General features: G+C 47.4%; 1 protein-coding gene across 1 annotated transcript; it reads left to right on the top strand.

The window, feature by feature from the left end:
• Window positions 1-635: 635 nt before the first annotated feature.
• LOC146809386 (uncharacterized) lies at window positions 636-21,101 on the top strand. The gene is made up of 6 exons (XM_085614339.1): window positions 636-767; window positions 6,550-6,612; window positions 15,401-15,460; window positions 15,622-15,683; window positions 18,816-18,947; window positions 20,096-21,101. The coding sequence occupies exons 1-6, from the start codon at window positions 751-753 to the stop codon at window positions 20,608-20,610; spliced, it is 849 nt and encodes a 282-aa protein (XP_085470465.1). The 5' UTR covers window positions 636-750; the 3' UTR covers window positions 20,611-21,101.
• Window positions 21,102-22,450: the final 1,349 nt, after the last annotated feature.

Here is a 22,450-nt window from a genome sequence, read left to right as displayed (position 1 = left end):
GATTGATATCTGACGCCTCTTGTAAGTGTAAAAGACGACTTACTATTGTCTTCATTAATGTGTACTTTCAAATATCCCCTTTAAAAGAGCCAGTATGGAAAACAGACAAAAATTATGTGTTGCACCTCTACCAGGGCCTGCCATGCCATGCATGAGGTTATCACCTAGTTCATAGAGTTTACTTTGCTGACTAGTTCTTTTCTTTTCTTTTTTCTAATGGATTGCAAACAGAACTACAAGTCTTAAATGCAAAGAAAAAATGGTTGGAAATGGGAAATTTGAGAGTTTCCAACATCCGCAGCTAATTACTATCTAGACGTGAAGTGAGGCGGGATGACGCACACATATCCCCAGCACCCGTGCACCAACCACCACCTGATTTAACTACCTTTTAAACCCTTCGATTTGTTGTTTACAACAGCCAGACTCCCTGTTCCTGCTACACTGTCTTGAATGTGACTGGCCTCCGTGATCTCCTGAACACTGGGCTGCATGCAGAGGCCGGGACAGTGGACTAAAGCGTGCCACTCTGGCAGGCGGCGGGCGGATGACTCGGCAAGGAACATGACAGCTGCCTGCTCCTGCCCGTCAGTCTGCCTCTGGCCAATCAGAGCACCGCACTGCTGTGTCACAGTGGGTCAGACGCCTTTCCGGAACAACAGGCAAGAGGCTAGGCGCTGCCTCCCGGAACCACGAGGGGCTGCGGGCACGCAGTCTGCTGGATCGGATTCATTTGTTTGACAGAATACTATGACGCATGTCACGTGGTAGGTTCCTGTTGTGTTCCTTTAAGTTGATTGTTTATGTAATTTTGTACCTCGTGCCTTTGCGCGAGGAATGTTCACCACGTTTATCTTTAAAAGCTATATTCCATTCTTCAGTTGTTCATCCTGGCAACCGGCATTCTGGTCTACGTTTAGCCAGGGAGAAGGACTGAAGGTGGTGTGCGCTGTCAGTGCCTTTGTTCCAATAAACATTTGGATTATAACTACCTTGTGGACGACTTTATTCAACAAATTTGGCGACGATCTTCAAAGGCGTCGACTTTCAGAACCCACAATTTCTACATTGTTTTAATTCTTTCGCAAATCTTCAGTTCCAAGTTCGTTTACGGACCTGTTTTCTCCTGCTTCTGGAACTGTGTCTTGCGGATCTTTACTTCGTGGAGTGCTTCATTGCAGCGCAGTCCTTCTCGGCTTTCTTGTTCCTGGCACACACGGCGCGCTAGGTGGGCGGAGTCTCCGTGTTTATTCGGAGTGCCTACTCGGATTTCGTTGGGGTCCAGAAAATATTCATTTTGCTGGTTGAAGGTGCATCATATTAAAGTTGGTGAGGCGAATATGCCTCGCGGCGATCCTCGCGCACGTTGTGCTGTGCGAGTCGCGGCGATCCTCGTGCACGTTGTGCTGCGCAAGCTCTGGGCGATTGCCTAATCCAATTGTTTACTTTTGATGCAGAACGGCAGCACGTTTCAGCGTTCCCTCGTCATTGATGTCACGCAGGGAAACGTGACACCATTTTGTGTTTACTTGAAGCCATAAACAGGGAATGGAAATCTTCTTTCTACACGATACAGAGTGAATTCAACATCCTTATTCAATACAACGCTACTGGTACTGGGTATTTTACTCATAATTGAGTGTTTCTGAGTGCTAATCAATTTTTTTTTCTTTCTTTCTTATTTTTGTTATTATTATTTATTAATTTTATCTTACAACAACATAGTAATTCTGTTTCAACATGGCTTCACAAAGTTATACTATTCAGCCTCCTCAACCTTTCCGGCCTGCTGGAATCGAACATTGTATGAAATGGTTAGACTGGAAGGCATATTTTTTTAATTTCATCAAAACTATTGATGAAGATAACAAGATGTCAGCTGACAGGAAGAAATCTATTTTCTTACATTCTGTTGGTCCTGGTGGAATAAAAGCATATGACCGCATGCAGAAGGGAGTAGTAAGTGGTGACACTAATGAATTTTTAACCATTCTTATAGATTTTGACAATTATTTTGCTCCCAAGGTCTGTATTGGCATTACTAGATACACATTTTTTCATAGAAAACAAGAACCTAATGAGTCTATCAAGGACTATGTATCTGCCCTTAGAATTATTGCAGATGACTGCAAATTTGATCACTTACAGGATCAATTCATAAGAGACCAAGTGGTCATACACACCAGGGACCCTTCAATTCAAGAGCGTTTATGGATCAATGGTGATGCAGAATTAAAGGACATTTTAGCCCTTGTAAGAAAGGCAGAGTTAGCCAGCAGGAGTGCGAAAGCCCTTAAAAAAGAATCTAAAGTGGATGAAAAAACTGAAGTTACTGTCAGTAAAATTAGAGAGAATACTTCTGATAAAAATAGAAAATGGAATTCTAAATCGTCAAAGTATGAGTCCTCCAATAAGAATGACAATTTTAAATGTTATCGCTGTGATAGTAGTTCACATTTGGCTTCTAGTAAATTTTGTCCCGCATTGAAACAAAGATGCTCTAATTGTAATATTGCGGGACATTTTGCCAAAGTTTGCCACAAAAAAAAATTCAAAAAGTGAAATATGTTGATGGAAATAAAAATAATTCTGATGATGATGAACAGTTGGTCAAAAGGCTCTCTTCCCATATAATCACAAGCACTGAGAATTCTGGCAATGGTGATTATGAAGGCAGAGAGTTATTTTTACTAAATATTATTGATAAGAAATTGGACAACAAAAAGAAACCGTTGTGCTTAATTTCGTTTGGTGGTGTGAATGTGCAAGTATATGCTGATTCGGGATCGCCATACACTATTGTGAATTTGGAGGTCTGGGTAAGCAAATTTGTAGACAAATTAGAAAAGGAATTACTTCCACCTGATATCCAGCCTGAAGGTTTCTCTGGAGAAAAGATTGATATGGTTGGTTATCGTTCCCTTTTGTTTAGATTCAAAGGAAGAGAAGCATTTGGGAAACTATATGTTTCGAGAAAGGGTCCTTCAGTGCTTGGCTGGAAAGATCAAGGAAGTTTAGGCATTATACTCAACCCTAATAGCGATGATCCTGTCATGTTATTAGATGACAATACAGATTTGTGTAAAGACATTTTGAATTCATTTCCAAAAGTGTTCAGCAAAGAAATTGGTAAAATGAGTGATTTTGAGCACAAGATAATTTTAAAACCTGATTGCTTGTCCAAAAATTCATAAAGTTAGGAACATACCCATTTTATTAAGAAAAGAGGTGGGTTTGGAACTTGAGAAACTTGTTCAAGCAGACATAATAGAACCTATTCAATCCTCGCAATGGATTTCTCCGATTGTTGTTGCACGACGCAGTAATGGAAAGTTGAGACTTTGTATTGATTTTAGACACCTGAACAATAATATTGTGGTAGACAAGTTTCCACTCTCAAAAATTTCTGAGATGCTTACTTTAATTAAGGATGCAAACTGGTTTTCTACCATAGATTTATCTTCTGCATATCATCGGATTCCACTCACTAATGACAGTAAACCATTAACTGCTTTCATTACCCCTTCAGGAAGTTTCCAGTACAAACGTTTGTCTTTTGGGCTTGCCTCAGCTGCGGCAATTTTTTAAAGATCGATGCACTATATTTTTAGTAAATTTAACAAGGTACGGTGTTTTCAAGATGATATTCTAGTTTTTGGAAAAGACAGACAGGAACATGATTCTATGCTCAAGGAGGTGTTAAATACGCTGGAACAAAAAGGCTTAACTGTTGAACATACTAAGTGCAAATTTGCTGTAAAGTCCATTACTTACCTAGGACATGTAATTAGTGGTGAGGGAGTATCCACAAAACCTTCCTTGGTGGATTCTATAATGAACGCCCCTCACCCTAAGAACAAAGATGAAGTACGTTCATTTATTGGATTAGTGGAGTTTTACTCCAAATTTGTCCACAATTTTTCGAGTAAAATTTTTAACATACGCCAATTACTCAAAAATAAGAACAAGTTTAATTGGTCTATTGATTGTGATAAAGAATTTGAAGGAATCAAGAGATCATTTTCTGATGCACCAGCCTTAAGTGCTTTTGATCAAGAACTTAAAAACGTTATTACTGTAGACGCAAGCAATAAAGGTTTGGGGGGGGGTGTTCTTTCCCAAGTTAATTCAGAAGGAAAGGAATTAATTATTGCTTATGCTTCCCGTGCTCTCTCACCAACTGAGGAAAAGTTCTCAGTAATAGAAAAAGAGACTTTAGCTTGCATCTGGTCTCTTGAACATTTTAGAGCATTTGTGTGGGGTAGACCATGCATTCTTCGCACAGACCATAAACCCTTGGTAAAACTTTTGACCACTGAAGGATTATTCAATGCTTCTCCTAGGATTGCTAGGATGTCATTAAGATTGCAAGATTACATTTACAAAATCGTTTATGTCCCTGGTAAGGAGAATGTATTGGCAGATTTTTTGTCACGAATGCCCACAAGCATGTTGGACAGTTCTGATCATGAATGGGAAAATATTCAAGTTGCATTAGTCCATGATCAAGGTTTACCTAACATTGATAAGTGTGAATGGAAAAGGCTTTATGAGAAGGACAATGTATTGAAAAAATTATTTTAGTTTATTACTAATGGATGGCCATCCAAGAATAGATTGTCAGATGAATTTAAACAGTTTTGGGAGGTTCGTGATGAACTATCGATATCACATGAGAACATTAGGAGAGGAGACAGAGTCATTCTTCCTTCACAAATCAGAGATGACATTATTAAAATGTGTCATGAAGTACATGGCAGTATAGTTAAAACCAAACAGAGGATTAAGCAGTGGTATTGGTGGCCAGGCATGGATTTGGCAACTGAGAGGGCCATCAGAAATTGTGTATGGAGTGGCAATTCTGATAAAACACTTGTCACTCTTAGACCGCCTACGGCCGATCCCATAATTCCTAAAGCACCATGGCATACAGTCGCTGTGGATATAATGGGACCCATTGGTTCTCAAAACAAATATGTATTGGCTGCAATTGATCTTTTTTCAAGATGGCCGGTTTTGAAAATTGTTGATAAGGTTAACTCTGAGTAAGTTATAAAATTCCTGGACTGTGTTTTTGTTGGTGAAGGACTTCCTGCACTGCTTGTTAGTGACAATAGCGTCCAATTTACTTCAAAAATAGCTAAAAGCTACTTTGATAAAGTAGGAATAAGACATTGCACTACATCTTTGTACAATCCAAGTGGAAGCGGAATGATCGAACGCTTCAACAGAGTATTAAAAAATGCCATACAATCCGCAATTAGCAACAATAATGATTCGGAATTGCATTTATTCAAAACCATTTGGATGTATCGTACTTCTCCTCATGACGTTTTAGGGGTATCACCTTTTGAGGTCATGAGAGGAAGAACTGTTCTAACCAAATGTAATCCAGAATGGATGTTTGATGCTCACAAACCTTGTGTATCCATGGATGTCCTAAGGTCTAGAATTGAGAACCAGCGTTTAAAAAGCAAAGAAGTTTATGATCTCAAACATAATGTAAAAACTTGTGACATTAGTGTAGGTACCTGGGTTAAGGTCAAGAAACCTTGGAAAGTAAAGAAAGGAGAGAGTCAATATTCTGAACCTATGAAAGTCGTTAAAATCTTTCGCAATGCTGTGCAATTGCATGATGGGAAAGTATGGATTTGAAGCGTATTGCAGTTCTTAAAGGTGAAATTCATTTATACAAAAGTACTGAGGATCCAGCCTTGTCAAGAAAGGCGTCTCAGTACTTTTTTATTGATGATGACCTTATTTGCAATGGATCTAGCAGTACCAATACTTCTTATCCCAGTGTTCTGGAGGATACCAGTGTTGATTGTCGTGTTGCTGTAGAGTCTCCTGTTGCTGGCGCTGGTGACTTCCCGGCTGGTAAATCTTCTTTTGCGGAGGGTAGCATGGTTGATACTAGTGTTAGTCCGGAGGCTCCTGGCACGATACTTAATGATGGTGTTTCAGCAGACACTACTAATGTATATGATAATGTTAACAAGGCTACAGCTGTTATGGATGACTTAACTATAATTGCTGATGAAAGTAACAGTGCAGCAGCAATCACCACTGAGAATTGTATTGATAATGTTGGTGAACGTTCAGATGCAGTTACCACTGAAGATTGTACTGATGATGTTGGTGAACGTTCTGCTCGCACACGTAATAAACCAAAATGGTTAGATGATTTTATATGCGATGATCAATCTAATTGACGTTGAGCAATTTATCTAATGTGGTTTTTTTTGTAAAATTTTATTTATCATTACTCGCATTGTAACTTATCCTTTTGTTTTTGTTAAGGGGAAGATGTGTTGTGTTCCTTTAAGTTGATTGTTTATGTAATTTTGTTCCTCGTGCCTTTGCGCGAGGAATGTTCACCACGTTTATCTTTAAAAGTTATATTCCATTCTTCAGTCGTTCATCCTGGCAACCGGTATTCTGATCTACGGTTAGCCAGGGAGAATGACTGAAGGTGGTGTGCTCTGACGGTGCCTTTGTTCCAATAAACATTTGGATTATAACTACCTTGTGGACGACTTTATTCAACAGTTCCTTATCTTTGGGTGATGATATTCCCCAATCGGGCACCGGAGCAGAGAGTTCCTTTGATCTGTAAGTATATCTTATCAAGTACATTAACACTCTACAAGCAGAGTAGCGGACATCAGCGCGATGCTTGACGCTTGACGCTGTGCCCCTAGGCAGGTGGTCTATAATTGCATGACTAATGCATTTCAGTGTGGTGAAGCGCCCACCTGCAATAAATGCGTTAGTCTAACGCCTGATGCGTGGCGGCAGTCAGTCTTGGTTTTCAACAGGCAGTAATTATGCAAGAGTCTGCGGCCTACCCATGTGGCGGGTGTGGGCAGATGTGAAACAAGCGGTAATGGTCCAGAAAGTCATGGATGGTGGCAAATATCCTAATTGCTCTGTGCAATCAGTCATGGCTCAGGATTTTGCAAATAAGTGCCCTATTTACATTTATGGTGCAGGCAGGTACCAGCAGGCAGCAATTGTGAATCAGGAATACATATGATGAGTGCAGACACGTGTGGTGAAGCAACTAGAATCCCCAGTGCCTCGAGACCCTCATGGGTGATTTGTCAGGCTTTACAAATCTTGGTTGATTGATTGAAAGATGCAGTGCAGGCTTCCCGCATGAAACAGGCAGATCTGTGTGGTGTGTGATTACTTTGTTGTGCAACCTGCAGGTGTGCACCGGTACACGCAACTGTGGTGCAGACAGGCGTAGGCAGTACGCGATGCAGGAGTGAGTAACATTTCTGTATGTCACTACTTTAAGGGTAGTCTTCGGCGCTGATGCCTCTCCTGACGGGGTGAGGGGTGGATATCTGCAGGGTCACTAGTTACGGCAGGGAGGGGCAGGGCAGAGCATGGCACCATGTAAAGCTTTCTGGTGGATCCGCTGATGCGGATTCCGGGGGGGGAACAGCCATTACAACGCGGTTTTTACCACGCGCAGCCTTTACATCGCATGCGTTACAACGCATGCGATGTTACAACGCAATGCCATTACAACGCAAGTCTTTACATCGACTTGTGCTAGATGGCGTGCTAACATTACAAATAGTGTAGTTTACTATCCCAACACCTTCCCTACTGTTAAGTGGACTGGAGTTGGAATAGTAAATTACACTTTTCTAATGTTAGGACGCCATCTAGCGCAAGTCGATGTAAAGACTTGCGCTGTAATGGCATAGCGTTGTAACATCGCATGCGTTGTAACGCATGCGATGTAACTGCACGCGTTGTAATGACACGCGTTGTAATGTCATACATCCCATCTTAGATTTATCACTCTGAGTACCGGCACTTCTCTACTGCCGAGGAGAGTACTGGTACTCATGAAAAGGTAGGCTTATTGGCTGTGACTGCTGGTGAGCAGGAGTGGAACGTGTCTCTGGCAGCCAAGGCACCGCTTCTGTAGCCCCGATCTGAGCCCCAACTGTGCTATTTAGCAGGGCTCATTTGAATAATGTCCGGGTGCTCACCATCACGCTGCGTTTGACAGAGCAGGGTCCGTGCAGGCCCTGTGCTGTCAATCACATTCACACTATCCTGTGCATTTGTGCAAACACAGGATTCATGGCAGTCCCCTGGCAGTGGCAATCAGGCTACAGCCAGACCGGCCCTGGTGGCAATTAAAAAAGCCATGGTCGGTTAAGAGTATAACATGGCTTTTATCAATACCTGAGTCTTTTGTGTGTCTGCTTATGTTTGTGTGTTTGTCTGCATTTGTATGCCTGTTTTTTGTAAGGAAAAAGTGAGAGAAAGAGAGAGAGAATCAAAACACTCTCAGGGGGTATTTTAAAGAAAATGGGTGGCACTTTGTATGTACATATCTACTTGGCGACAAAGATTCATAAATAACGTAGTAGGAAGGATGGGTGGGTGAGTGAGTGAGTGGATAGATGAGTGAGCAAGGGTGGATGTTTAGATGGCTTGATGAGTGAAAGCATGGATGGATGGGTGAAAGAACGTGGATGATTGGATAAAATGGCGGATGATGGGTGGATAAGTGAAAGATTGGATGAATGAATGAAAGGGAGGGAGAATTGATTAAAGGGTGGAAGATGGATGAGTGATAGGAGAGGTTGAGTGAAAGGGTGGATGAAATGAAAGGGTGGATGGAATGAAGGAGTGAAAGGGTTGATGGATAGATGAGCGAAAGGATTGATGGATGAGCGAGAGAGTGGTTAAAGAGATGGATGAGTGAATAGTTTTGGAGATGGATGGATGGATAGGTTTGGATATGAAGGGCAGACGGACGGAATGGTGAAAAACTGAATGATGGATGAAAGACTGAATAGACGACAGAATGTAAAGCTTAAATGGTGGACGTCAGCAGGTAAATGGTAGGATGAAAGGATGAATGGATAGATCGATGGAAGAGACAAGAGATATCTTCTGGGGAGGGTTAGGATGATTTGCTTCGTACTATAAGAACTTTGGATCGAAGTGGGGATATTTTCAATTTCTTCCTACTCGCGTGCTCAAAAATATATAGTATTGTGCTAAACAACAGCAATTAACAGTATGGCATTAATAAGGTGCAACCATTGCAAAAAAAGGAAATGTTAACATACTATCACATTTCTCTTTCATTTTTGTAATAAGTTAACCTGCTTTGTTTATATAAACACATTTCTCATGTGTTTCGGTGTGTGCTGCAAATGATATAGAAGTCGTTAAGTATCATCGCCTGGTGCCCTTAGCCCCATCCCTACCCCGATCCCTCACTGCACCTCTTGTTCATTTTAATTAGCACCTGCACTTATTTTTTCCCATTTAAAGCTCTGCCCCACAGTGAAGGAAAAGCAGGGCCGCCTAGAGATGGCCTTGAAGGGTGGTGTGTGAAGGGGAGCACAGTCAAAGATGTGGCTGCACGACGATCTTTCACATACAGGTATTTAAGCCCCCCGGCAGCAAACTGAGACCATGGTAGAGACAATGAACTGCCCAAGATCACACAGCAAGTGAGCGTTGGAATGCAAATTTTCCATCTGTGCCTTTCTAAAGTCTCTATAAGCCCATTTCGAGTTGTGTCGTTACAGCACTCTCCCTTTCCGCGAACAAGTGTACTATGCCCTCCCAAAGGCTCTGTCTGTGCCCTTCCCTGCATTGACACTCCATCCCCCAAAACATGGTTGAAGTATGCCCGTGAGGGCAGAGCTGGCACAGAGCGGTGGGCAGGCATGCAGACAGTGCCTCACCCACCTGTGTGTGCCAAGCACCGGTCGTCGCCTCTTACAACTCTCCTCCGCCGGTCTGCTGGGGTCTCTCTGTTACTGTTAGGAGACCTGTGCCACTCTCAGGGTATTATGCGACTCTCAGGGGTCGTTGCCACTTTTAGCTCCTCTGCCCTCTCTCGGTCCGGTGCCACTCTCAGGTGATGCGGTCTGCCCCGTGCACTGGGATCTGTGGGTGCCCGGTGCATCTGTTGTTGCCCTGCTCCTTTTATGGGTCTCCGGCGGGGAGGGGCGAGCAGGGGCGTGTGATGACGTCAGCCAGAGGATCTCGTGGCTAACACTCACACACAGAGAAAGGGCAGACTCACCCGAAGGAGCAGGCATCTGCTTGTGTACACCGCCTGACCCCGGCTGCAGGACACCCGAAGACCCTACCGGCTGGAAAACCCCCAGGGCACGCTGACAGGTAGCGCCGAGAGCCGAAGAGTGCCGCTAGCTCACGTGCAACTCTGCACGCTTCCTGTCTCAGAGAACAGCCGACTCCAGCTCACATGCACGTGTGCTTTAACCTCCATCATATGTCTTCTGCAAGTCTTTCATCATTTCGGATATCGCAGTTTCTCCATACAGGGCATACGTCCTAAAACAAGCATAGGAAATGCATTCAGTCTGGCATTTGTTTGAGTTTAGAGCTATTTGCATTTTTTGCTGTTTTATATAGCACAAACGCGACCTGAAGGTATCAGAGCGCTTTACATGAGCACCAGTTGCATTTCAGACACATTCATTTTCAGGCATGGGGAGATTAAGTGATTTGCCCAGAATCACAGGATGTTTGAGCCTCTAGCCAGACTGGAACCATCCCCAGCTTCAAATTAAGCCACACCCTCTCCCCTGATAGCAATGTCTTTTACCTATGTGTTAAGGAGTGTATTTATGTGGTGTGTTGTGGAATTATGTGGGCTGGATTGGATTAGTTGTGTAATTGTGTGGCGTGGAATTGTGTGGAGTGGTGTGGATTTGTGTAGTGGAATTATGTGGCATGGTGTGCTGTGGAAATATGTGGATAGTAATTTTGTGGTATTGAGTGCACTGGAATTATGTGGAGTGGGATTGTGTGTTATAGAGTGTAATTATGTGGAATGGTATTTTGTGTTTTGTAGTGGTATGTAGTGGAGTTTAATTATATGGTGAGCAGTTGAATTTTGTGGCGTGAATTTGATGTATGTGGTGGGTTGTGTAATTGTGTTGTTGATTTGTATTATGTTGTTTGGTGTTGAATTATGTGTTGGGAATTGGAAATGTGTTGAGTTGAATTGTGTAGTATTGAACTGTGTGGATATCTTTGCCTTTTTGGTGATGAAAAAAAAACAAATAAGTTGGAGCTATGCTCAAGATCTGTGTGTTTGGTTGTTTAAAAAAAAGTACAAGAGTTAGAGCTATTGGCGTTGTAAATGTCTCTCACATATATGTTATGGATTGGAGTGGATGTATGTGGTGTGTAGTGGATTTATGTGTGTTGGATTGGGATTGTTAGTTGTGGCATGGTGTGACATGGAATTATGTGTTGTGGAGTGGTTTTGTGTAGTGGAATTATGTGGCATAGTGTGCGGTTTTATAATGTGGATAGTAATTATGTGTTTTTGAGTGTATTGGAATTATGTGGAGCGGGATTGTGTGTAAATGAGTGTAATTATGTTAAATGGTATTAGTGTTGTGGAGGACAATATGCTGCATGTTTAAACCCTTTTAAGCTCCTAAAGTTATTAAACTACTACAATAAACTAGAGGTAGTAACATCACAGCGCTTCCTTACCACAAAATTATACAGTTTCGTAGAGCTGCAAAAAACAGTGTCGCTAAAACTAGCTTAACATTAACATTGCATTCATTCAGTACAGATTAACTGTGAGTTGCCTCTGCCAAGATTTCTGACTTTTAAGTTGTTTGGTTGTACCATGTTGGATGGCTCTCAGGTTTCCAAACCTGGACTATCATTTAACAAACCAGTGCATTGCCGGGTGTCGAGCACGTCTACTTCCACTATGGACCTGGTCAAAAGCACCAGATAGTGATGATTTCTAATGGAAAGGCTCAGGAGTGGAAAGATTGTGTCCTGTTGACATGGATCAATTGGGCAAATATTATAACACAAAGATGTCAGAGGCGAGCCCTTAACTTACTGAGTTACCATTTCCAAACCCAAACTAATTACACATGAGCTCAGTAGCCCCAGTAGTGCTGGAAGTTGGGGTGTAGCAGTTGCTTCCGCACCCCCAGACTTGGTGGTGCTAAGTGGTTAATTTGTAAAAAAGATAAGTGCCGGGGCTCTTTTCAGGAGGCAGCTTGCACCAGCCCATTTCTCCTCTTAGCACCATCTAAAATGAACTAAATATTAACTACGAAAGAGGGGAGCGGATGTAGTGTAATGGTCAGAGCTGCCGGCTTCGGAGCTGGGGAACCAGGTTTGAGTCTCGGTGTTGGCTCAACATTCTGTGACTCTGGGCAAATCACTTAATCTCCCCATAAATGAATGTGTCCTTAACTGGTGCTGATGAAAAGTGCTGTTGCTGATGATTAAGTGCTGTTGCTGAGCACCGGAATCTACAGGCTCAAATTAAGCACTGGAGGGGCTGCAGAAGAACAATCGATTATAATGAAACCTTCTGAACAGTATCTTTTATGCAGAACTCACTTTTTCATGTGATTTCAATCATACTTAAGCATGACACAGAGATAAAATGCCTGACAAACCACAGCATAGAATGTTTTGCTGTATCTTGATATCTACAGCCTCAGACTGGCTCAGGTTGGTTGCGACCAGAAGTGAATTGTTGCACACCTCAGGCCTCCGTCCAGGGAGACATCCAAAGAACACTGCACAGCCTAACTCTCAATCACACAAGAGTGGGCGGCCTCACTTCATAGGGCCTGGGCTTCATGTTAATGAGGTATAGAACACCGCTCAGTGGAGTGGGTGGGAGTAGAACAAGTACGTAGTGTAACTGTGAGAGTGGGCAGGGCTAATGCCGGGGTGTACAGGTCTGCGTGTTCGGTAAGAGGAGGAGATGGGTCAACATACGCTATACTTTAGAAGCCTCGAAGCTCATCAGCGGCGTTAGTGAAACAATTGGCTTGGAAGGCAATATCAGATTCAGAACTACATTGAAGAATTGTACTTCAACTGCAGAAGGAGACATGCCAGAACTGTGAACATAAACAGTATTAGCAGTAGCATAAAGTAGTTTAATTGGAGCAACGGGGCGTTCAGATGTGAGAGCCATCTGGCTCGATTGGGATAGGGCGGGTGGGAGGGAGGGGTAAAAGAGGCTAGATGAGACAGAGGGCGTGAAGAGCCATATATCTTAAACTTTGGCCACCGCATGATCTGAGGCTTTACAGACATATTAATAAGTTTAACAAACAGATCTTTGACTTGGCGTTCTTTGCTTTGCATACCAAATGTAGCGACTCAAAAACAGAATAGAATGGAAATCCGGGTTAGTTCAGTAATGTTTACAGCTCACTTGTGCTTCAAAGGAATGGTGAGTAATGGAAAAGCTGTGTCAGAGAGAGAATGGCTTCTTGCCGGCTGCCGGGGTCCACACAGGAGACCCGCTAAGAGGGTGGCCGCCTTATTGCCACAAGAAGGTACAGGAGGCAGCCTCCCAGTGTTTGGGACCCTCAGGGGTCTGGTAGGTCACGTCACTTCTGGGGAGAGGGGGCGGGGGTGAGGTATTTATACCTTCCTCTGCCCACTGGGCACCCTCTTTGCCCACTACCCCTGACGCCGTTTAGACGACCGCTGCTGGACCGCTGCTGGACACGAGGTTAGTCTGCTGTCTTGCGCAGCATTCCCCGCCCCCCCCCACCCTTCTCCATGACCGCTTGGCATGGTTCCGGGTAGGGGGAAACCTTAAGGAAGGTTGTGTGTGTTGTGGAAGGGTCGTCGTACAGGTACTACAGGGTCGGTCCGCGGGACTCTGCTGGGCCTGCCGGACCGGGGGAGGCCAGCGCGATGGGGCAACAATATGTAGGGGAGTGCGGGGTAGGCCCGGACCCAGTGTATTGTATGAGGAGCAGGGCTACAGGCCCCTGCCCGCGTGCTCCCCCCTCTACCCCGATGGGGTTTCCTGCTGCCGCGGGGGCACAGGTTCAGGCTGGGCCACCGGGGCCTTGCTTCGGGGCCTGACGGTGCCTGTGGCGACTAGCGTCTCAAGGGGAGGTCCTGCGGGGATGTCGGTTTTGCCCCAGCTACCACGCGATGCCGGGCACATGTGGGGGAAGGGCATAGGGGAACGCAACATGCATCGTAGGTCCCCTGTGCCGTAGGCATGTGCCCGATCGGGTCTGCTGTGTCATTGTGCCCGCGCCATGCATCGTAGGTCCCCGGTGCCATAGGCATATGCCCGATCGGGTCTGCTGTGTACTTGTACCCGCGACATGCATCGTAGGTCCCCTGTGACGTAGGCATGTGCCCGATCGGGTCTGCTGTGTCATTGTGCCCGCGACATGCATCGTAGGTCCCCTGTGCCGTAGGCTGTGCCCGATCGGGTCTGCTGTGTCCTTGTGCCCGCGCCATGCATCGTAGGTCCCCTGTGCCGTAGGCTGTGCCCGATCGGGTCTGCTGTGTCCTTGTGCCCGCACCATGCATCGTAGGTCCCCGGTGCCGTAGGCATATGCCCGATCGGGTCTGCTGTGTACTTGTACCCGCGACATGCATCGTAGGTTCCCTGTGCCGTAGGCATGTGCCCGATCGGGTCTGCTGTGTCCTTGTGCCCGCGCCATGCATCGTAGGTCCCCGGTGCCGTAGGCATGTGCCCGATCGGGTCTGCCGCGTCCTTGGGCCGAGTCGTACAGGCCCTCTATTTGAGTAAGGATTGGGGAGTGGGTCTCAGGCGCGGGGAGGCCGCTACAGCTCACCCCCCCCCCCCTCCTGCAAGCGCGAGGAGCAGGAGAGCGCTACCCCCTCTTTTCCCATCACCGGGGAGGTCTCAGTTTTACAGCACCCCGTCCGTCTCCCAGTTGCGACGGGAGTCGTGCTTCATGGCTTTGCACTTGCGTTAAATTAATAAAGTAATTTTTGGGATCCTGTGACGGGGTGTATCATTGTTGACATGGATACAAGACTGCTTGTGCTTCGGCGCCTCCCCTGTGGCCTGACTACGCAGACTTACGCAGCCCTGCGGGTCCGTGTGCACGTGGCGGCATGCGCGCGCATGTACTTTTTCAGGCACGGTGGTTTCGGCATCGGCAGCGCAGCGGTAGCGGCTCTCAACCAGGGCAGAGGATTGGGGCAGCAAGGCGAGGCACACGCAGCGCCACGGAGGACATCCGGCAAGGGGCAGCAGGGGGTCAGAGTAGAGGGCCACCTTGGGATATATATAGAAATAAATAAAAATAAAAAAACTTTTGTATGCCTAGACTAGGCAAGTGTGTACAGCATTTTAGTTGGCTTCAAGGGACACTGCCATGGAACGGGTTAACTAACAGGCAGGGGGGGAGATGTTAACTCCTGTTGGTTTTCATTTCAGCGCTTTCACGAGAACGACAAGCACGACGCCAAACGGCCACGACAGCCAAGGATTAGGAACTGTGTCAATAGGGTCTTAGTGCAAACCGGACAGGGTCGCAAGGAGCTGGATACAAGAATGCATAGAGTGTTTTTAATGTTTTATTTATAATTTCAGGTCTCGCCGGAGCGAAAGACAATCACCATGCAAGGAAGCGTTGACAGGGAACAGGAGCAGGTATGGATAGGGCGCACACCGAAGGGGGGGGACAGGCAGGCAGACCTGTGATTGAAGTTTGTGTTTGACTACTGAAAGGGGACAGGTCACCTGGGGGGGCATGACTCCGGTCCGAACCCTGGGGCGAATTTTAACTTGTTTTTCTTCATCTCCGCACGCAGAGCACACACGGAATCCGAAATAGGGGCACACGGAATAAGGTCTACCGGACAATTCAGAACATGTGAGTATTAGGAGGGGAAGGGACAGGAACAGCTGGTGGATTAGGCCTTGTAACTCCAACGGAGAACAAGGGGAATGCAGTGGGGGTTTGTGCTGCTTCTACTTTTGTCTCCTCAGATTGTTTTGGCGGTCGGGCCAGCGAGGCGGCATGGAAGGCCAGGTTGCTCCCCCCCTATTTTCGCAGACGTCTCAGGTCGAATACTCCCTGCCCGAAATGTCCCAGGAGGCTCAGTGGGCAGCATTTATCATGAGGGCCAAGACCAAAGGTATGGCAAGGGCCACGGCTCTCTTGAATGCAGGGGACCTGGAAGATTTGGGGATTGTCGTCGACGCCCCTATCCCAGAGCAGGAGCACAGTTTGGAGTCGGGTTCAACTAGGCCCAAGCGGGTACGCAAGCCTACGACTAAGGACTTTCCGGCGGATCCGCCACCCCCAAGACCAAGGCACTGCCTGTACCTAGAGACACTGGTTCCCAGCCGATCGTTTCCCCGCCCATGGGTTCGGCTATCCCCCCGGACAGCGTGGCGGCTGCAGCGAAATTCGCCACCCAGGAAGACCTGGGTAAGATCTTGGACACGATGAGGGACTTTATGGCAGAGGTCAGAGCAGGACATCCTGGGCCCAGCTCATCGCAGGTGGGGGGCAAGACAGGCTTGGATGAAGGAGGGGCGCGTGTGGCTGCAGCGGCCTGGGGAATCAGGGTTGCGGTCATCAAGCACAACAAGCGGTCCCTGCAATTGCATCTCTGGTTTTAACAGGGGTGACCAATCAAGTTGCTTCTAATTCGGCTAGGGCAGTGGTGGGAGAAGTAAGTGCACCCACGACAGTCAGCCTGCCACTCCCGAAGACAGCAAGCACAGGCACGGACACTCCGGCCGCAGGGGTGGGGCCGCTACCGTCCACCAGCTCTGCTAGTGTCATTCCCCTTTCTGGAACTAGAGACCTCGCAGCAGGGCCACTACCTAGTCCGGTGCCCACAATGGTATCTCCCCAACAGTTGTGCAAGCCTCCTGCGCCTGCACAGTTAGTTACAGCAGCGCCACTGCTATCTGGCCGTTGCTCACTGGCATGGCAGGTGCCCCAGGCGGCCAAGGAAGCCATTTAGACGCACAAACTGATAGACATTTTCTCCCTGCTATTACTTGGCCAGGATGGCATAGATGCCTGGAAAGCGGGTGTAAAAGAAGAAGACAAAAAGGTAAAGTTTCAGACCTGGCCTGAGAAGAGCATAGAAAATTGGCTTGAAGCTTTCTCCATTTTGTCTGCCGTCATCATAGAAAAACAACCTGAGGTAGCGCAGGGGCTCTTGCAATATGGCAGGTTAATCCAAAAGGAGGCGATGAAGTGGGGTGGAAGTGGATGGTTGAACTATGACAGAGAGTTCAGGAAAAAGATGTCTATGTGTCCTGAGATGGCGTGGGACCAGAAGGAGGTCCAGCTATGGTTGGCCACATGGGTTCCCGAGCACAGCAAACCACTGAGACTCAAGGCAAGGCAGGGCGGGGGACCGGCAAAGGCTCTTTTCGGTGGGAATCGCATGGTTTTAAACAGACATTTCAACGTGGGTTCAGAAGGGGTGGACAGAGAGGAGGCTTTCAGAGGTTTTCCCCAGGGACATGCCGATTGTTCAACAAAGGGTCATGCTCATTGGGCAAACCGTGCAAATTCCAGCATTCATGTGACTCTTGTGATGGATCACACCCTGCGGTCCAGTGTCACGCTCAACAGGAGAATCTGCCCGCCGGCAAAGACAAGCAGGATAGTTGAGGACATATGCACAACCAAACACCATGTCACTATCCTCCCCCCTCCCTGTAACAGCACCCTGTTGTCTCATCTGTCAACTCCAGCAGTACCCCCACTCCCTCTGGATGTCACCCCAGTTACCAGGCAGGCAGTCAAGGTCCCCTCACCAGTCAGCCTGGCCAACCTCATGGCTCTCCTTAGACGGTACCCAAATAAGCAGGATGGCTTTCTACTGCTGCAAGGTTCCAGCGAAGGTTTCAGGATTCCCTATGTGGGCACGTTGGGGAGTCGGGAGGCAGACAATCTTAGGTCAGCAAGGGAACAACCAGCAGTAGTCAGAGCTAAGGTGGAAAAAGAGAGGGCTATGGGCAGGGTGGCGGGACCTTTTCAGCGGCCCCCGTTGGACAATGTTGTTCTCTCGCCTCTGGGGGTGGTGCCCAAGAAGGAGCCAGGGTCTTTCAGACTAATCCATCATTTGTCCTACTCTGAGGGAGAATCTGTCAACCACTGGCTTGAGGAGGGATCTTGCTCTGTCACGTATTGTACGCTGGATGTAGCAGTGGACCTAGTCAGGAGGGCGGGCAAGGGGGCTTGGTTGGCAAAAGCGGACATCGAATCGGTGTTTCGCTTGCTGCCAGTCCACCCGAGCAGCCAACACCTGCTGGGTTTCAGGCTGGATGACAGGTACTTTTACGACAGATGCATGCCCATGGGTTGCGCAGTTTCCTGTGCAGGATTTAGCAAACCAGATTCAGTCATTATCAGGTCAGGACAAGGCATCCCTGGGTTGCATTCAAAGCCTGCTGGGGAAACTCAACTTTGCAGCTAGGGTAATACCAGCCGAGAGGGTGTTTGCACGTAGGCTAGCCAGGGCAACGGCAAAGATATAGAAGAAAACACCACATGGTGAAGCTAAACAAAGGTATGAAGGAGGACCTTTCCATGTGGGCTACTTTTCTGGAGAGTTTCAATGGGTCAGTTATATGGAGGGCACCCTGGGCGGAGAGTACTGAACTTGCACTTTATACTGACTCGTCAGGTAGAGAAGGTTTTGGGGTGATCCTGGACAGGGAGTGGTGCGTGCAGAAATGGCCCAATGCTTGGCACAAGAAGAAAATCACTGCCCGCATTACAGTCCTGGAATTGTTCCCGATAGTGTTAGCTCTGCACCTTTGGCCGGCAGTACTATCAGCGAGAAGGGTGGTGTTCTGGTCGGACAACATGGCTGTGGTTCAGGCCATCAATTCACAGTCGGCGACCTGTCCCCTAGTTTTGTGTTTGTTGAGGGAACTGGTGCGAGCTTGCCTAGTCAACAATGCAGAATGCAGGGCGCGACACATCCAAGGGGTGCAGAACATAGCAGCTGACGCTCTCTCTCGTTTTCAGTGGTGCCGGTTCCGGGAGGCATGGCCGAGAGCGAGAGAGGACATGACACCTTTCCCGCCTCACCTCTGGTTCCTGCTGAAGTGGAAAGGCGACTGAGGGGGCTGGGCGAGCTGTCCCTGGCGCCAAGGACCAGTAAGCGTTACAGAGCTTGTGTGGCAAAGTTTTGTACAGTGACAGGAGCCTGGGACGAAGGGAAAGCTTCACTACAGTGCAGGGTGCAGAAGTTTGTTATTTGGGCCAGGGACGAGGGGAAGAGCCACCCTTGGATAGCGAGCCATTTGTCAGCAATAAGCCACCATGCAAGACTACTGGGGCAGGAGGATCCAACAAAATCTTTCTTAATCAGGGCAGCGCTTAAGGGCTGGGCCAGGTGCGAACCAAGACTGCCAGACACTAGGTCCCCTATTGATTTTGAAACACTGCAGGGGATGCTAGACTGGGTGCACAGGGCTACAAATTCACCGTTTGAAGCAGCACTGTTCTCGGCCACTTTCAGCCTGGCCTTCTTTGGGGCCCTAAGAGTAGGCGAGTTGGTAGCGAGGTCCAAGCAGGACAAATCTGGTGTTGCATTGAGCAGGCAAGATGCCAGCCTGGCGGGAGACGCCCTCACAATATGGTTAAGGAGGTCAAAAATGGACCAAGCCGGGGAGGGGAGGGGAAGGTAATTGTGCTGCATCAGCTTGAAACTGCCAGATACTGCTCAGTGCGCCTGGTGTCTGCCTACCTAGCGCTGCACCCAGCAACTGAAGGTTACCTATTGATACATGAAGACAGTACCCCCCTCACCAAGTTCCAAATACAGAGCATCATGCAGGCATGTTTAGAGTTGTCAGGAAAAAAGGTACAGGGTAAACGTTTCTGCAGCCATTCATTCCGCATAGGAGCAGCTACCACAGCGTTTAGGGCAGGACTGTCAGCTGAACGCATCAAGCAAGTGGGGCATTGGGAGTCCCAGTGTTACAAAAAATACATCCGTTCCTGAAGGCACTATGTTGGGGCTGTGGACTAGGGAAGGGGATGATACTGACAAGCGTGGGACATCATGAACATTTTGCGGCAACTGATGCCGGTGGTGTGCAGTGTGATTTAATAAGTACACATAATTATTAAAAAAGTCAGTGAGGCAATATAATGTTTGGTGAACAATTGATGGACATAAAGAACAATTTTGCGGCACCAGATGCCGGTGGCTTGCAGTGAAGTGCAATATGTACATTTTAATTTGTAGATGTGAATTGAGTCAATAAAATCTTGCAAACTTTCATCTCTTTAATTGCCAGGGACTATGGTCTGGGTGATTGGCCATTCGGGCGTTTTGCGATTGGCACGGTGGGCCGAGAACAGAAAATGGAGACACGGTCTCATGGCCACAGACATTATCTGGCTAGGATACCCAGGCATGCGCTGGACCTGCTTACTGGAGAAGCTGCAGCAGAGACTGGGGGGGGGGATTCCCCCTCCTAATGTATTGGTGATACACCTGGGAGGGAACGACCTGGCATCTGTGGGTGGGAGGGCACTAATCCATGAAATGACTGTCACCATGTGTAAGTTGAGCAGTCAGCTGGGGACCTGTGAAATATGGTGGTCTGAGATAACACCCCGGCTGGTGTGGCAGGAGGCACGATCAAGGGAAGCCGTGGAGGTCTCTTGCAGGAAGGTCAACAGCGCCATGAGGAGATTCACCGTCATGGGTTACTGCACACTAAGGCCACAGGGTGTTGGGAGGATGATGGGGTACACTTGTCCAGAGTTGGCATGGACCTGTTCTTACTTGACTTGGAGGAGGCCTTAGGGGCAGCAGGGTGTAAGTAAGTAAGGCTATATGGTGGGGGGCTCTGGAATGACGGTTGCCATACCCAGAGCTGTGGCGGAGTTACAGGGTGATCCAGAGGCTGTAAGGTACATATGGGTACCCTCTGCAGGAGCACAACAAGGGTGCAAAGGCCAAATATCCACATGGAGGTCCTCCGGTTAGACCCTGGAGGAGCGACGGCGCCCCGTTAGTCCCACAGGCAGTTGTGGACCTGAGCAGCCGAGGGTTGCCTGGCAGGCTCCGCCCTGCTATGGGGCGTGAGCAAAAGGGGTGGGCTATTGGCCCACTGGTGGGAGGTGTCGTCCCTCCCCCAAAATATGGCAAACACCGTTGGGCAAGGCCCCGGTGTAATTTGGCTCATTAGGTGGCAGGCGGCGAGGGGATGCCTGCCTTGGGATCACCCGTAAGCTAACCCACCAATCTTGGCATCGTTGTAATGCTAATAAACCTGTAGCAATATTTCTTTCCACAAAGAAGATGTCTTGTCTGGTTATTTTTCTGAGATTGCTGTTGGGAGGGGATGGTGAGTGTTTGCCGATATTGGCATTATGTGAGCAGGGCCGGCTTTAGGGCAGTGCGTCAGGTGCAGCCGCACTGGGAGCTGACCTGTGGAGGGGGCGCCGACCTCAGGTGGGGAGCTGTGTCTAGCAATAACATATGATTGGAGAGATGAGGGGCACTTTTGCCCGGTGGTAGGGAGAGAATCCGAGGAGGTGGTCATGGGGTGGGGGGCGCCAAAAATTATTGTCGCACCGGGCGCTGTCAGCGCTAAAGACGGCCCTGCTTGTGAGCTTGCAGCATACGTCTAACAAGGCTGCGGTGAACTTACCAGCCTGCCGCGTGTATGTAGTACAGCTAACGACAGCAGAGCATTTCATCTGTGCATGGTAGCATCCATCGATGTGCATCTGCACCCCTTTGCTGCAGGATAAGGTGCTGCGCAGTGTTAATCCGAAGCAAGCAACTTTAAGTAAATGAGGCGCTCTCTGAAAACAGCTGATCTTGGTCTTTGAATGCTCAACAAATGTGTGCTGATAAGAACTTGATTAACAGCCCCGTTTCCTCAAATGGCACTTGGAGCCAGTGAAAACGTGTGCTTCTGAGGAAGACTCTTACAAACTTAACGGAAGCTCATGGTTACAAAATGCAAATGATATCTGAAATATGAAGCGTGGCATCTATGAAGTGAACGCTGTGCTGATACACGAGCTGAGGCAAACGATAAAAAAAATAGTGCTCACAAAGGAACCTAAATAACAAGCATTGGTAAATGTGTTAGGTTTCGCCTATCTGGTAGCCCTGGGCGTAGTGGGTGTAGGGGGGCTACGCGGAGGGCTACGGAGGTACGAACAAACTCCATGGTCGTTTGTGTGGCCTTCCGTGTAGCCCCGCTATGCCAACCGCATCCACCCCCTATATTAAAAATGAATTTTAGTACTTAAAATGTAAATTAAAACCCACTTACCTGTACTGCGGCGTCCCCCACGCTGCCTCCCTCCTCTTCGTCGCCGTTTCTTCTAATCCAAGAAAAAACTGCGCGTGCGCCCACGCATGCGCATTTCTCACAAGAAATGTGCGGATGCACGCGCATGTGCACTTTTCGCAAGGATTAGAAGAAAGGTGACGAAGAGGATGAGGGCAACCCGGGGACGCCGCAGTACAGGTAAGTGAGTTTTAATTTACTTTTAAGTACTAGAATTCATTGTTAATATAGGGCGGATGCAGAGGTTAATTAATGATGGCATCCGTCAATGTGGTACCAGCTGCAGTATGGTCCACAATTTGCAAAAAATATATATACATCTGCATTAAACATTTT

This window comes from Triturus cristatus, chromosome 7 (assembly GCF_964204655.1).
Source record: "Triturus cristatus chromosome 7, aTriCri1.1, whole genome shotgun sequence".
NCBI classification, from domain to species: Eukaryota; Metazoa; Chordata; class Amphibia; order Caudata; family Salamandridae; genus Triturus; species Triturus cristatus.
This window is presented reverse-complemented; position numbering and strand designations above follow the sequence as displayed.